We start from the raw sequence: 14,160 nt of genomic DNA, 5'->3' as shown, positions 1-14,160 counted from the left end.
CAACGCTCACTCAATAAATCAGCCATTATAACCATAAATGCACACCAAGAGATGGTATAATCCTTTACCTTTTGAACTCTCGATCTCTAAATCCTTTGATTTTCCAGAGAAAAGGACTTGACCTTTCTCCTGGTCTAAAAGTATAATAAACAGATTATTTAAATGCTCATCATCACAATTATCGTTGTTGCCATTCATCAGTTCATTTACTGTTTTATCTCTCTCACCCGATGAAAGCTCATCCTCCAAATTAACCTTTTCTTGGTTTGCTGAATCTTTCCCTCCCGAAGTATCTAAAAATTAGGAAAGAATCAAACATATTGGGTTGTGCTTTGGACTTTTCCTTTAAACAATGAAGAATAATACATTTATAGAAATTAACCTCCTTTTATAGAACGTCAAATACGATCACCCGTATTTGATCGTGATTGTTACTTTTTATTGCTGATGAGTTCTCAAGCATTAGATCACTGAATTAGATGTGGCTGCCTATTAATTCATTTCAAACCAAATTTAATTAATAAACCAGATTTATGATTACAATATACTTCCATACTATGTACAGTTTTGTTCTGTACTTGCGGAACTGCCGATCTAAAATTTCTCCAAGTCGAAAATTAAAAAAAAAAAAAAAAGGGGTTTGAATGATCGTCATCACTGTATTCACGGTCATCAACATCATCATATTATGGCTACTATTTATGTTTTTATTATCTTAGATTCTGTCTACTTTTCCCAGGTAGGACCACGTAGGTCATGTAACAATTTACTGTATGGAGTCTATTAGAGATTTTCTCCTATGATGAATATGTTTGATCTTAACCCAAGTCAGTCCTACTTGCCTGCTACGGACAACGAAGCTTTAAAACCCACTCCGTTAGCACTTGAGGTAGCTTCACTTTTGGTTGCCCCTGAAATTATGACCAAAAGTTGTATCTCATCTAAAGCGTTCTTGGTTAAGCTTAGTTCAGTGCACCTAAAAGGTCGGTTGTCTATCTAAGTTTAGCTCAGTTTAGTTAAGTATAAGTTTTCGTTTAGGCGGGGGCAGATAAAGGAAGGAGTGTTAATAGTTTAGTTGAGTAAAAATTTACGTCCATCAAATGAAATGATATCTGGCCTATGATCAAGTACACATATAAGACATTGAACTTGTCACACTTATTCAAATGACATCTTATGGGCGGGGAAATAACAACGACAACCAAGTGAGGAGTGCCGCGAGTATTTAGACCTAATGGACCAGGGAAAATTTTAGAAGGATAAGTTAATTAACAACATATTTAATAATTACTGTCTATCATCGGGGTAAACTCTGTTCTGTATTGTATTGTATTGTATTGTACAAGTCAACAATTTCTGAAAAGCATTTAACTGTTTTTGTCACCTAATGAACTGTTGCCGGGCAAGTCCTGGTTTCCTTCGGCTGCTTCAACTTGTGCCTCTTTGGTAACTCAAAAAAACAAAGAATATCAATGCTCATGAAAATGAAATACTTAAACAGCTTTTTTATTGATTTCCACCATCCTCTGATAATTTTATTGGGGTTGTTCCCTTAATATCGCAATATAAAAGACTAAAATAGCTTTAGAAACTGAAACATTTAAATTTCCCCGTAATTGTGTGGCTTACGACTATGAAAGAATCTCTTGGTTATTTCTGTCTTAATATAAACCCACAGAAAATTACTCATTCTGTCAGTTTTAAATCTTTAAACGCTCAATTGTCTTGAAACGTTTCATTTGAAATAACTACAACTGTCCTTTTGGTAAAAAGTTTCCTTAAGTGAAGTTCTACAACACTTGTCTCTCAACGGCTTCTTAGCCGCGTAAACATTTAAGATCAAGTAACAAGGTGCGAGGAAAACAATGAAATTGTTTAACGTTACAAGTTCTTGTAAACAATCATAGATTGCTTTGAAATTACGGAAACTATGCAGACCAATGCCACAATTGAAATATGATTATTTTGCTCAGTTTTAAACAAAAACGACTCCAGGGTTTTTTTTCGGATAATCTTCCTACAGACGTAGGCTTAAAAACTGTCCGAGTGTTACACTTACTACTTATACCTATTAATTTTTCATCAGTACCATCTGATTCCTTCTTTAATGCAATTTGGCCTTGAATTATGAAAGAAAAACATTTCCCTTCGAACTAAGAAAATTTTTAGTTAATGATCCTTTGTTTGTTTATTTCAATGTTTGTTTCATGACGTTTTTTGTACTCAATGCTCACTGACTTCGTTTATTGCTATCTACTGAGTGAAAACATCATTTGATGAAAAAAATTAATAAATGCGGACTGACCCACTGGGGGAGTTCAGTTAAACTTTCTAATCTTATTGGACTTTTCTAATACGTTAGAATCATCCTCTTTTTAAAAAATTCGTCGGTGGTTTTAAAAATGGTAACAAAATTTAAGCTCTTACTGAGGACGGATTTGTAGCTCTGGGTCGGATAGTGGAAGATTTTCTGGAATGGTGACGACAGTTTTGAGACTTTCAGGTGATGAGCGAGGACCCATAAGTTGGTCAAGTTTTTGGGCCATTATTTGATGCTAATGGTTAAAAACACTGAATTTGGTGACGATATTGATTGGAATGAGAGAAAGAAGTTCCATAAAAATTGGAAGCGAAAACCCTTAGAATTGGATTAAGAAAGTCTCAGTAAGTTTAATGAAATAATTTACCCTGTTTGTTGAGAAACTCTTCTAATGCGACCTCTTGTGTTATGGCAATTACAAAAAAGCTGATCAACAATCAATTTCTCACCTGATGAGTTGTTGAAAGGAAAATTCTCGTCTCCTTCAGCTGCCTCAACTTGTGTCTCTGTTATAACTCAAATGAAACGCATGATGATAACAATATAATTAGTTGTGACCTGTAATTAAGGGGGTAGGTAGCCAAAAGAACTGTGGTGCTGCATCGGTGAGAGAGTATAGCAGGGTAATTTGGTATCATCAGCTGAGTTGATGACGTAAATTGACGACCGTTTCAAGTGTTAAAGCTGACGTTTCGAGCGTTAGCCCTTCGTCAGAGCAACCGTGACCTGTCATGGTCTTTTGTGTTCCCCTCACTCTCTTGATTTTTATTCTGCTATTGGGTAGAATCTGCCTTAAGTAGGTAATTCAGCTTCCGAAAGTCAGTCGTATAACTTAATTCATGCTAAAGGTTAAACATCTTTTAAAGTCCCAAACAATATTGTGGTTAGTTAGGGGACGATGTTCAGAAATGTGATTGTTGACATCACCATTTCTCACGGCCGATCTTTTAAACTTCTCCTTGTTAGTTTTGCTCGTAATCAAATGTTCTCTTGAGTTTTTATGGGTTTCGCCTTCGTCTCGGTGCCGATATATTTTACTTAAAACGGCGCAGTATCTTTTTAGACTCGGTAGCCTTAATTTTGTCTGTAAAAGAAATGATAGGGGAAAAAACTTCACACTTTTGAGTTTTGTCGCGTATTGTGTCTTTCGTATGGCCTTTTTTTACATGGTGATAGATAAAAAGCCTCTCCACCACTCATAGGTACAATTCTTTCTCTAAACTTTTAATAGTGCGATTGATAACTGGGCTGTCAGACTGTCGAAATACCAAGATTATTCGGTTTGCTTATTATACTTTACAAATCTCGGTTCGAGTTGTAGTATCATACTGTTATAATCATAAAAACAATCTGATAAGTCATCACTTTTCCTCACCTAGAGAACTGTTGTCAGCAGCAGCAAGGTTTTCATCAGCTGCCATGTTGTCCTCTTTTCCAACTGAAATACCAAAACAAATTAACAGTTAAAACACTCCCGATCTGTGATGACTTTTGTTTTTCAACCTCTAATACATACCAAGATTTAGATCTAGATTTAATCTCGGACTTAGGCTCACATTCATTCAGTTTTACATTGATCTCTTGTACCTTTTGGTTTGCCTCCATCATCAACTGATTCCTTCTTGGACGTAAAATGATCTTGAAATAGCAAAGAACACAAATGTTACTTGAGCAGAGAACACTTTCAGTGTTCAGTTTGTTCGTGTGTTTGATTTTATCGCGCGTGTTGTACTCAGTCAAACTAAAATCACCATTATCCCTTGTCTGTTTTATTTCTCTCACCTGAAGAAAGTTTATCATCCAAATCAAGTTTTTCTTGGATTGCTTTAACTCTATCATCTGACGTACCAAAAAAAATAGAAAATATTTAAACATATTGGGTTGTGCTTTGGAAACTGTTTGGAAAGAATGAAGGATAATAAATTTTTAGAAAGCAACCACCAGACACGTTTATAAATACAATACATCAAGAACAATGAATGTAGTCTTTTTGGCCCAAGGTTTTCCTATTGTTGCTTTTCATTGCTTTTAAGAGAGACTTTTTCTGGAGACCGCGTGAAATCAAAAAAATGTGGCACATGCCTAGAAAAAGCCCTACCTTCATACTTCGCTCAAAGATACCTTAGGGTAAGTCTATAAACGTGGTATAATTTTTTTGTTCAGAACTGTTTTTATTTTCTAGAAAATCGCCAAACACTATATCGAGCCCCAACCGCCATAACAGTGGCCCAAATGAAGCCGACGAGTAGGGCAACAAAAACGTTATTCTTCAAAAGCGCAAAAGAAAGCAAGTCTTTCCGAATATTATCTATTTGTATACGAGGTATTAACAAATGATTTGAATCTAATAACGGGATTATTGACATAACTATGAATTATTGGCGAATATTTGAAAATCGCCAAAATTTGATTGATTAAAAATTTCATTTTGGAGCAGTTTTTCAATAAAAATTTTTCCTACTCGGTATAACTCGGAATCACTTGAGATGAGCATTTCTGAAAATTGGAAACGATGTTCTTTTCAAGGATATAAAAATTAATTTGGGGCTCTTAATTACTGCGAAGAAATAGCCCGATCTATTTCGTGCAAATCGCAACGCCGCCGTGTAAACAATCGCAGATAATCCAATTATTCTTTTATTATCGAAGCCATAATTTCTTCAAAATCTTACCGCTTTGAGCTGTGCTTTATCAGAAACTCAATATGTTACCCTTACCTTCTGAAACCAGTGATTAAGGAGTGATGTTTCCATTATTTTTGTTTCAAATCGCCATGTTCACTTGAAAAGTGTTTACAACGTCCGGCTTGACCATTTACAATACTCGGAGCTGTTCATAAATCATCGCAAACCATCGCAACTCTATATTCTGCTTCCATACAACTCCAGTATACACAAAAGTCTTTTTAGCACGATAAACCAAGATGCTTTGATTGCTTACAGTTTCAGTTAAGAAACGTTTGGCTCCTCAAATGGCACAACGATGTTCACCAACGAAGTCGTGTGTCATCACTCATGTTTGTCACGCAATCACGCTAAACGTGCACAGGACACCCAGACAGGCATTCGTCTGCAGACATCGCTGTACCGAGTGCAGGGCCAACTAATATTTATTTCTTAGTCAGTGTTATGTTTTAAACAAAAACCTGCGCGAATTCACTTAAAAAACGTAGTAGATCTCTTTTGAGTGTTTTGAATCAGTGCCATTCTGAAAAACTACTTTTTGACGTTTTCGTAAATTTAGTCACCCCCTGGTACTGACTATACATGCGTTGTTATCGACTCTATTTCCACGAGTACCACGTATTTCCACGGGTTTTTTTTTTTTTTTTTAATTTTCCTTACGATAGCTAGCTCATCAATTTAAACCTTTCGATTTTGTACCTTGATTGCTACGATGATAATGGCCATCGCTAGAAACTTGACAGTTTTCTCAACTCGAACTCGGAAAAAAGTTGTTTCCCGTCCCTTAATCAAACAATTAATCGGCCATTCTTTGAGATCCCGAATTCTCGACAAGACAGAGGCGGCGTACCCTCGGAGATTCAAGAAATCAGGAAGTTCCTCCATACCAGCTAACTGAATGGGTTTTATAAAGCAAAAAAAGAAAGAAAGAAAGAAAGAAAGAAAGAAAGAAAGTAAGGAAAGGAAAAGAATACAGTGTCATATACTTTAGGTGTTTTCCTGGTCAATGAAACCAATATTCAAGCTACATGTAGTTTGTCACTGCTGACAGGTACAGCTAAAACAAAGGGCTTCGATCTTGCTCACGTAAGGCAGCTTACGATGAACGGAGATATCGAGATACCGAAATATTGGAAGGCAACGTGAATATCGATGCCCGTGCTAAAATGAGATCGACTTCCGATTCAACATCATTCACGCCCACAGCCTGTTTGTGTGCTGAGATGTCTTTCTCACATAAGCGCAGAGGGACTATAAAAAAAAGCTTCCATTCTTATTGTGAAAGGAAGACTTGTAAAATGTGAGTGTTCCAAGCTGAAATATGGTTATAACTGTCCAGCAATGCGACGTTTCCGGCAGGAACCTTCGTGAGATGTTTTCACTGTGATTTGGTATACACCGCCTGTAGTGCTGTACTATCGAAGCTGTCGTCAAGTCTCTTTATAACAAGATTGAGGCAAGGAACCAATCTTAGAAAGGTGTTTTTCGCCAGGTGAGCCTAAGAAATCCAGTTTACAATCTAGTATAGGTCAAAGCGATAAGATTTTGTTGGACTTATGGCTTCGATAATAAAAAGCCTAATTGGATTATCTGCGGTTGTTTACATGGCGGCATTGCGATTTGCACGAAATAGACCGGGCTACTTCTTCGCAGTAATTAAGAGCCCCAAATTAATTTTTATATCCATGGAAAGAACATTCTTTCCACTTTGGAAAAATGCTCATCTCAAGTGATTCCGAGTTATACCAGGTAGGAAAAATTTTTATTGAAAAACTGCTCCAAAATGTAATTTTTAATCAATCAAATTTTGGCTATTTTCAAATATTCGCCAATAATTCATAGTTATGTCAACAAGCCCGTTATTAGATGCAAATCATTTTTTAATACCTCGTATACAAATAGGTAAAATTCAGAAAGACTTGATTTCTTTTGCGCTTTTGAGGAATAAAGGTTTTGTTGCCCTACTCGTCGACTTCATTTCGGTCATTTTATGGCGGTTGGGGCTCGATACAGTGTTTGGTGATTTTCTAGAAAATAAAAACAGCTCTGAACAAAAAAATTATACCACGTTTATAGACTTACCCTAAGGTATCTCTGAGCGAAATATGAGGATAGTGATTTTTCCGATCATGTGCCACCTCCCACGTGGTGATAAAAAAAATTCGCTCTTAAGCATTAAAATAGATGCTCCTGTTTATTGATTTAGAGCAACCAACGCTCCCTCAATAAATCAGCCATCATAACCATAAATGCACACCAAGATGGTATAATTCTTTACCTGTTGAACTCCCGATCTCTAAATCCTTTGATTTTCCAGAGGATAGGACTTGACTTTTCTCCTGGTCTAAAAGTATAAAAAACAGATTGTTTAAATGCTCATCATCACAATTATCATTGTTGCTATTCATCAACTGTGCTATAATTATTATCATTAATATTATCAGAATTGTTCTTGATAAATTTGACAGGATAATAAAAGTCTTAGAATAATGAATGTTACAAAAGGAAATCATTTACGGTCAATTCGAATTTTCGTGATAGCCTAGTCGAAAACTTTCCCGTTAGACTATCAAAATAGATAAATATTTGCTCATTAAAAGAAAAAAGAAATTCCTGTTGCGAATTGTGGTAAAAAGATCGGCGCTAAACACGTTTCACCATTTTTCTTCTGTTTGCTAATGCTTTGTCGCAAAGGCCGTGGTTTTCTCCTGCTCCTAACTTAACTTGCGCCTCTTCAGCTAAACCAAACAGCAATTAGTATAACTGGTATCCAAATTACAACATTCAGCCCTTTTTTTTATTATTCTTGATCCTCCTGTCTATTTGGGAGTTTTCCCTATTTCAATTACAAAGACAAAATAAATTTTGAAACAAAAAAAAAAAAACATGCACGAACAAATGTTTTAAATAACAACTGCTATTATGAGTCTGGGAAATCATTCTTCTCTTATGCAGTCAGAACATTATTGGAGGTACAGTTCGTCCTGTCGGTGGGAGAGTATAACAGGGTAATTAACTGAGTTGATAACGTAAATTAGCAACCGTAAAGAGTTTTAAAGCTTACATTTCGAGCATTAGCCCCTAGTCAGAGCAAATGGCTCTGATTCACTATCAACTCAGTTTATAGTTGACAAAATTTCAGTACTAGTTGTCTTGTTATTGTTAATTCTAAAAAGAAATCTAAAGAGGCTTGTTTCTTTTTCTCACCTGATAAACCGTTATCAGCAAAGTCCAGGCTTCCAATAGCTGCTGTTGAGGAGGCCTGTTGACCAACTTAAATACCAGCACATGTCACTAGAAATAATATTCGTGATTTTTGACAACTTTTGTTTTCTCCATCTCTTAATATATGCAAGGTTTTTCCCCTAGGTGTAAAAATATCTTAGACCCAAATCAGTTTGGAAAGTGAAAAATGTAAAACGCATAGTTATCGTGCCGATTTAGGCTGTAAATAATTTCTTCTTTAGTTCTATCCTAAATATTGACCCTCTAAAAGTGATCATCTCTCTTCAATCTTCGAAAAGCTGACTTGCTTTGCAACGTGTCTACCAGCGTTTAATTGACGCTTAAGCTAACTCATACTCTGTGTCTGCTCTAATTACTTGTACCTGTTGATTTTCCATCATCGTCATCTGACTCCTTCTTGAATCCAAACTGACCTTGGAATGGTAAAGAAGAATATTTTATTTTAAGTAAAGGAAACATTTAGCCGTTATGATTCAGTTGCTTGTGTTTCATTTATTTTCATAGGTCTTTTTTCACTCACAAACTTGAGAAGTGCAATTCATTTGCTGTCTTATCTCTCTCACCTGATAAAAGCTCATCCTCCAAATTCACCTTTTCTTGGTTTGCTGAATCTTTCCCTTCCGAAGTAGCTAAAAATTAGGAAAGAATCAAACATATTGGGTTGTGCTTTGTAGTTTTTCTTTAAACAATGAAGGATAATACATTTATAGAAATTAACCTCACTACTTTATATAGAACGTCAAATATGATCAAGAATAATAATTGCACCCTTTTCACCCCTGTTTGTCCATGATTATTACATTTTGTTTCTGTTGAGTTATCAAGCATTAGATCATTGAATTAGATGTGGCTGCCTATTGATTCATTTCAAACCGAAATTTAATTAATGAACCAGACTTAAGATTACAATATATTTTATACCATTTACAGTTTTGTTCTGTACTTGGGGAACTGCCGATCTCAAAATCTTTTCTTTTTTCAAATGATGAAACCTAAATTTACTCAAGTCGAAAATTAAAAAAAGGGGCTTGAATGATCGTCATCACTGTCTTCGCGGTCGTCAACATCATCATGTTATGGCTACTATTTTTTTTTCAGTATCTTAGATTCTGTTTACCTCTCCCACGACCACCAGGGGCATGTAACCATTAATTAGATGGAGTCCATTAGAGATATATTCCTATTATGAATATCTTTGATTTTAACCCAAGTCAGTCCAACTTACCTGCTACGGACAAAGAAGCATTAGAATCCACTCCGTTATCACTTGAGGTAGCGTCACTTTTGTCTGCCCCTGAAATTATGATGAAAAGTTGTATCTCATCGAAGTTGAGTTAAATGCAGTTTGTAAGCCTTCAGATGTAGGCTTGCAAACTTTCTGAGTGTTACACTTATAACCGACTTATACCTATTAATTTGTTATCATTGCCATCTGATTCCCTCATCATTGCAATTTGGCCTTGAATTGTATGAAGAAAAAACATTTACCTTTGAACTAAGAACACTTGTAGTTAATGTGATCTATTGTTTGTTTATTTCAATGTTTGTTTCATAGCGTTTGTTGTACTCAATGCCCACTGACTTAATTTATTGCTGTCTCCTTTTTTTTTCTTTTTTCCTCTCACCTGAAGAAAGCTCATCACCAAAATCCAGTTTTACTTGGATTCCTGAAACTTTATCTCCTTACGAGTCCAATACATAGAAATGAATCATTTAGCTTGGGTTGTGATTGGGAAAATGTTTCCAAATCAGGTTAGTGCGGAAGGATAATGAACTGGTAAAATGGAAACACCCGACCTCGCTTACAGCGTCTAATATACATTTTGGCCTTAGTTTTGTTTAGTTACTTTTGCTTTTGTTGAGTTCTCAAGCTTTAAAGCATCAAACCAGATGCGACTGAGTATTGACTCAAACAAGCATTTATTCAAACTGGCATTTATATAGTTACAGTATCCTACTATACTATCCTCATTGTTCAATCCTTTACCTGTTGAAGAGTCAATCTCTGACTCCTTTATCTTTCCTGCTGATAACTCTTCATCTTTTCCCTCGTCTAAAAATGACAAGAAAGGTGGCTTTAGTGATCGTCATTACCATCGGTATCGTCGTAACTATTATCATTATGATGATGATGATTATTATTATTATCATTGTCATTATCAGTACTGTTGTCATCATCGTCATCATCATCTTCCTCACTGTTATCATTAATTATTATCATAATTATTATCGTTATTATTATTAGACTTAAGATATCGGTCCCAGGATCACCCAGGTGGTGTTACACCAGTTTATTGTGTGTGGTCTCTTATAGAAAACTTTATTGTTGGACTAACAAGATAATTAAGTAGTTGTCCATCATAAGGACAAACCTCTGATGTGAGGTATAGTATGAAAATCCAAACCAAAAACCTAACAGACATCGAATCGTTCTTTTTCTCTTTTACCTGATGAGCTGTGGTCAAGATGGTCTTGTTTTCCGTCGGCTGCTTCAACTTTTGCTTCTGTGGTAACTCAAAATAACAAAGAGTGTTGTAATGTAAAGTCATTTGTAATGAAAATTCGAAAAATTTTTGTTTTCTCTGCTGAAGATATTTGTGGGTTTTTCCCTGGACGTTTCCATTTTAATACTGAAATAATGAAAGAGACTGAAAAGCTAAAAATGTCAAAATTTCCCTAACTCGTTTTTGCTATTTGGAGCTCACCGAATAATTCTATTTCGAATTTCGGTACAAATATTGAACAAATAAAACTAACTCAGTCCTTTCAGTCTGTTTCTGACGGTCTACTGACTTCTTTGCATCGCAAAGTTTTTGACGAATCAATCCAAATAATGCAATTTGCTGTTCAAAACTGGACAGTGTCAAGTTCTGCTGCTCTCTTAACAATAGACTTATATAGTTTTCAAGACATAGATAGATGAAAACACAAGTGTTAGTGAAGTCTACTTTGCTATTTGAACACTTAATTACCGGAAACTTGTTATCATTGAAAAAGTGCAAAAAATTATTTCCTGGCGCAACAAGACTAAAAATTTTTCGTTTTAATAAATTAAAAACAGTTAGTTTGGTTGTTTTGTTCATATCGTGAAAAAGTGGAAGTAATTCATCATTCATCATGGTGAATGCCATGAAGTGTAATCATATGTCTCACGATGTAGCCAGTTCCAATACATATTATTTCTACAGTTGTTAAGAAACGCTCACTTATTCGCGAAATTTATCAGAAAACTTATTTATGGTACAGATTCATACACATTTAACTCACACTTGCTACTTATACCTGTTGATTTGAAACCAACGACATCAGACTCCTTCTTGAATACAACTTGACATTTCTCAATGTCTAAGGATACTAAGCAAAACAATTTTTTCATTTTGAGTTCAGAATGTAAAGTACACTAACTCGACTCGCTTACTGCGATTTGATTGTTTCTTTTTGCTTCTTAATCGATGATCAGTTGTTTGTTTATTTTCATACGCTTCTTGCTCCAGGTCACTTTCCTTCTTAAAAATCTTACAAACTCGAGAATTGTAATTTATTTGCTGTTTTGTTTCCCTCACCTGAAGAAAGCTCGTCATCCAAATCCAGTTTTTCTTGGATTTCCGGGACGCTACTTTCTGACATACCTAAAATAGAAGTCACCTCAGTGTTAGCGTGACTCTTCTGCAAATGAAACTGTGAATGCGACTGCTTCAAGACTCTTTTGGCTCGGAAAACAAAGATGATCTGAAGGTTTAAAATGTTGCAGACTTATTATTATTATTATCTTCGACACGTTCCTCAAGGCACACACTGTTTTGGCAACTCAAATTTGTATTTTCAAAATCTTTTTTTTTTATTTGAGAGTCATCAACCGTTTTTGGTTTATTTAATTTTACCAGTATTTTTATTATTATTATTGCGAACTCCTCTGGAAAAATCTAAATCTGTCGTTGGTTTGTCTCACATTCTTTACATGTAGCTGAAATTTAAATCGATTTGGAATTTGGTAAATGAATAAAGTGGGTAACTTTCTAAAGAAACTGTGGTGCTGCGTCGTTGGGAGAGTATAACAAGATAATTTAGTTTTATCAACCGAGTCAATAACGGAAATTGGACACCTAGTTATCAGCTCGGTTGATAATACTAAATTACCCCGGAACTTGATAGGTCACTTTAATTGAAGAGGACAATATGTATTTCAGGTGGTTAATTTAACTTCAAGTGTAACGGGGAGTAAACAGAGAACAACGCACGACAACAACAGAATTACCGTGGAAAGTTGCTAGGAAGATCAAAACACATTCTCTGGATTCGAAAAAGAAATTTATAACGAAAGTTGTGACGTCACTGTTCAAAGTTCTATTCTATGAATCAAAGCTTTTCAATGCAGCCCATAAATTTTGCAAAACTAATACTGGTTAAGTCCAATATTTTTATTTGTTTGTTTCATGTTTTTTTTTTTCTTAACTGAATAATGCCGAAGTGTGGTTCGCCGGCGGGCGTTACCATGAGTTTTTTAACTCTGTCGATAATGAAACCTCATCGGTAGTTACTGTCTATGATTTTCACGAAGATGGGTAAAAAAAATTAAAAACGAATGGCACACTTTCCAAATGTATCGGATAATAAAGCGAAGAAATTCCGTACGGTGTCAAGGCAGATTTAATTACAATGCACCTGCTTTTTATGTAATGTACATTGCGCATCGTAAATTCATATAAAAAAACAAAAACAAAACAACCAAACAAAAACAATACAGCAGACAAATGTATCTTTCTGCGTTATTACTATCAGGATTAAAATCGACTCTAATGGCCGCTTAATTTATTGTCAGAGAAGTCAATACCCTGAACCACAGATAGTTTTTACCACGACCTTTTTTTCCCCTTAATTTGTAGATGTTCATGTATTTCCCATAAAAAAAAGCTGCGAAGATGTCGACATTGTAGCAATGGACTTTCGGAGGATAAATCTTGAAACTTATAATTTCTTTTCCATTTTTCAATGGCTACACCCTGGTAGAAATTCATCTTTATTCTCGTTAAAAATTAAATGAATTTGTCCGTCTTTCCCCTGAGTGCATGCTACAATTTGTTGAAATATGTTTTCTCTCACCTGAGGAACTCTCGCTCTTCAGACCTAGTTCTTCTTTTGATTGCAAAACTTTATCTTCAGCCATAACTAAGAATAAAACAGAACCAAACCGGTTTGCTTTGTGTCACTGATATTCGTATAAAAACGATTCTTAATGCAACTGTAAAACTGGAAAACATATCACGGTCAAAAAAAACCTTCGGGAAAATTTCAAATGTATCCTTTAATTGGTGATTAACCTAAACCTTCTGGGAAAATAATCAGGATAGATATCAAAATATTTTGTTGGACCCACTGAGACTGAACATGAAGTCCCTAGCTTCAGAATGACGAATCTTCGAATTTCAGTTTCCCAGTAGCGCTCTAACTTGCGACCGTCTCGTTCGCCATGGTGAGTAGAATAAAGAATAACTTTAAATTGGGCACCTGAATTTGCACGTATGGTCGTCAGTTTTTCTATTTGTGTTCCAATATATTTAACGCACTTGTTTGTTGGATAACGCCAAAATCAATGCACTAAAACTAAATTCTTACCTCAATCTCAAAGAAAAAAATGCTTGGAAAAATATATCCGTGATCAAACTTTCTCTAGCTGCTGATTCTAGATGAAACTCTAAAATGAACATGTAACATGCACAGTGTTCTTGTACAGACAGGCAGTTATATATATATGGAGATTGCATGTCATTTGAAGGAAATAGAGCAAGAAACGGAAACCAGAACTTCTCGTTTCATTTTCGTATGTCATGATTTTATTATCAGAAAATTTCAAGCTTTGCTGTCAAGAAGTGAAAGCCACTGAAAAGTGTGAGGATTTCAATACACGCGGTA

General features: G+C 35.3%; 1 protein-coding gene across 1 annotated transcript; it reads right to left on the bottom strand.

Annotated features, from left to right (window-relative positions):
• Nucleotides 1–18: 18 nt before the first annotated feature.
• On the bottom strand, nt 19–13,945 carry LOC136283504 (dentin sialophosphoprotein-like). Its single transcript, XM_066172471.1, has 18 exons — nt 13,864–13,945; nt 13,351–13,416; nt 11,814–11,879; nt 11,533–11,604; nt 10,698–10,754; nt 10,238–10,303; nt 9,476–9,544; nt 8,814–8,879; nt 8,613–8,663; nt 8,212–8,277; nt 7,283–7,348; nt 4,103–4,159; nt 3,908–3,958; nt 3,696–3,758; nt 2,770–2,835; nt 1,385–1,441; nt 843–911; nt 19–293 (listed from the first exon to the last, which is right to left on the bottom strand). The coding sequence occupies exons 2-18, from the start codon at nt 13,412–13,414 to the stop codon at nt 19–21; spliced, it is 1,281 nt and encodes a 426-aa protein (XP_066028568.1). The 5' UTR covers nt 13,415–13,416; nt 13,864–13,945.
• Nucleotides 13,946–14,160: the final 215 nt, after the last annotated feature.

Source organism: Pocillopora verrucosa, chromosome 9 (assembly GCF_036669915.1).
Source record: "Pocillopora verrucosa isolate sample1 chromosome 9, ASM3666991v2, whole genome shotgun sequence".
Taxonomy (NCBI): Eukaryota; Metazoa; Cnidaria; class Anthozoa; order Scleractinia; family Pocilloporidae; genus Pocillopora; species Pocillopora verrucosa.
The sequence above is the reverse complement of the archived record's forward strand: the minus strand, read 5'-3'. Positions and strand labels throughout refer to the sequence as shown.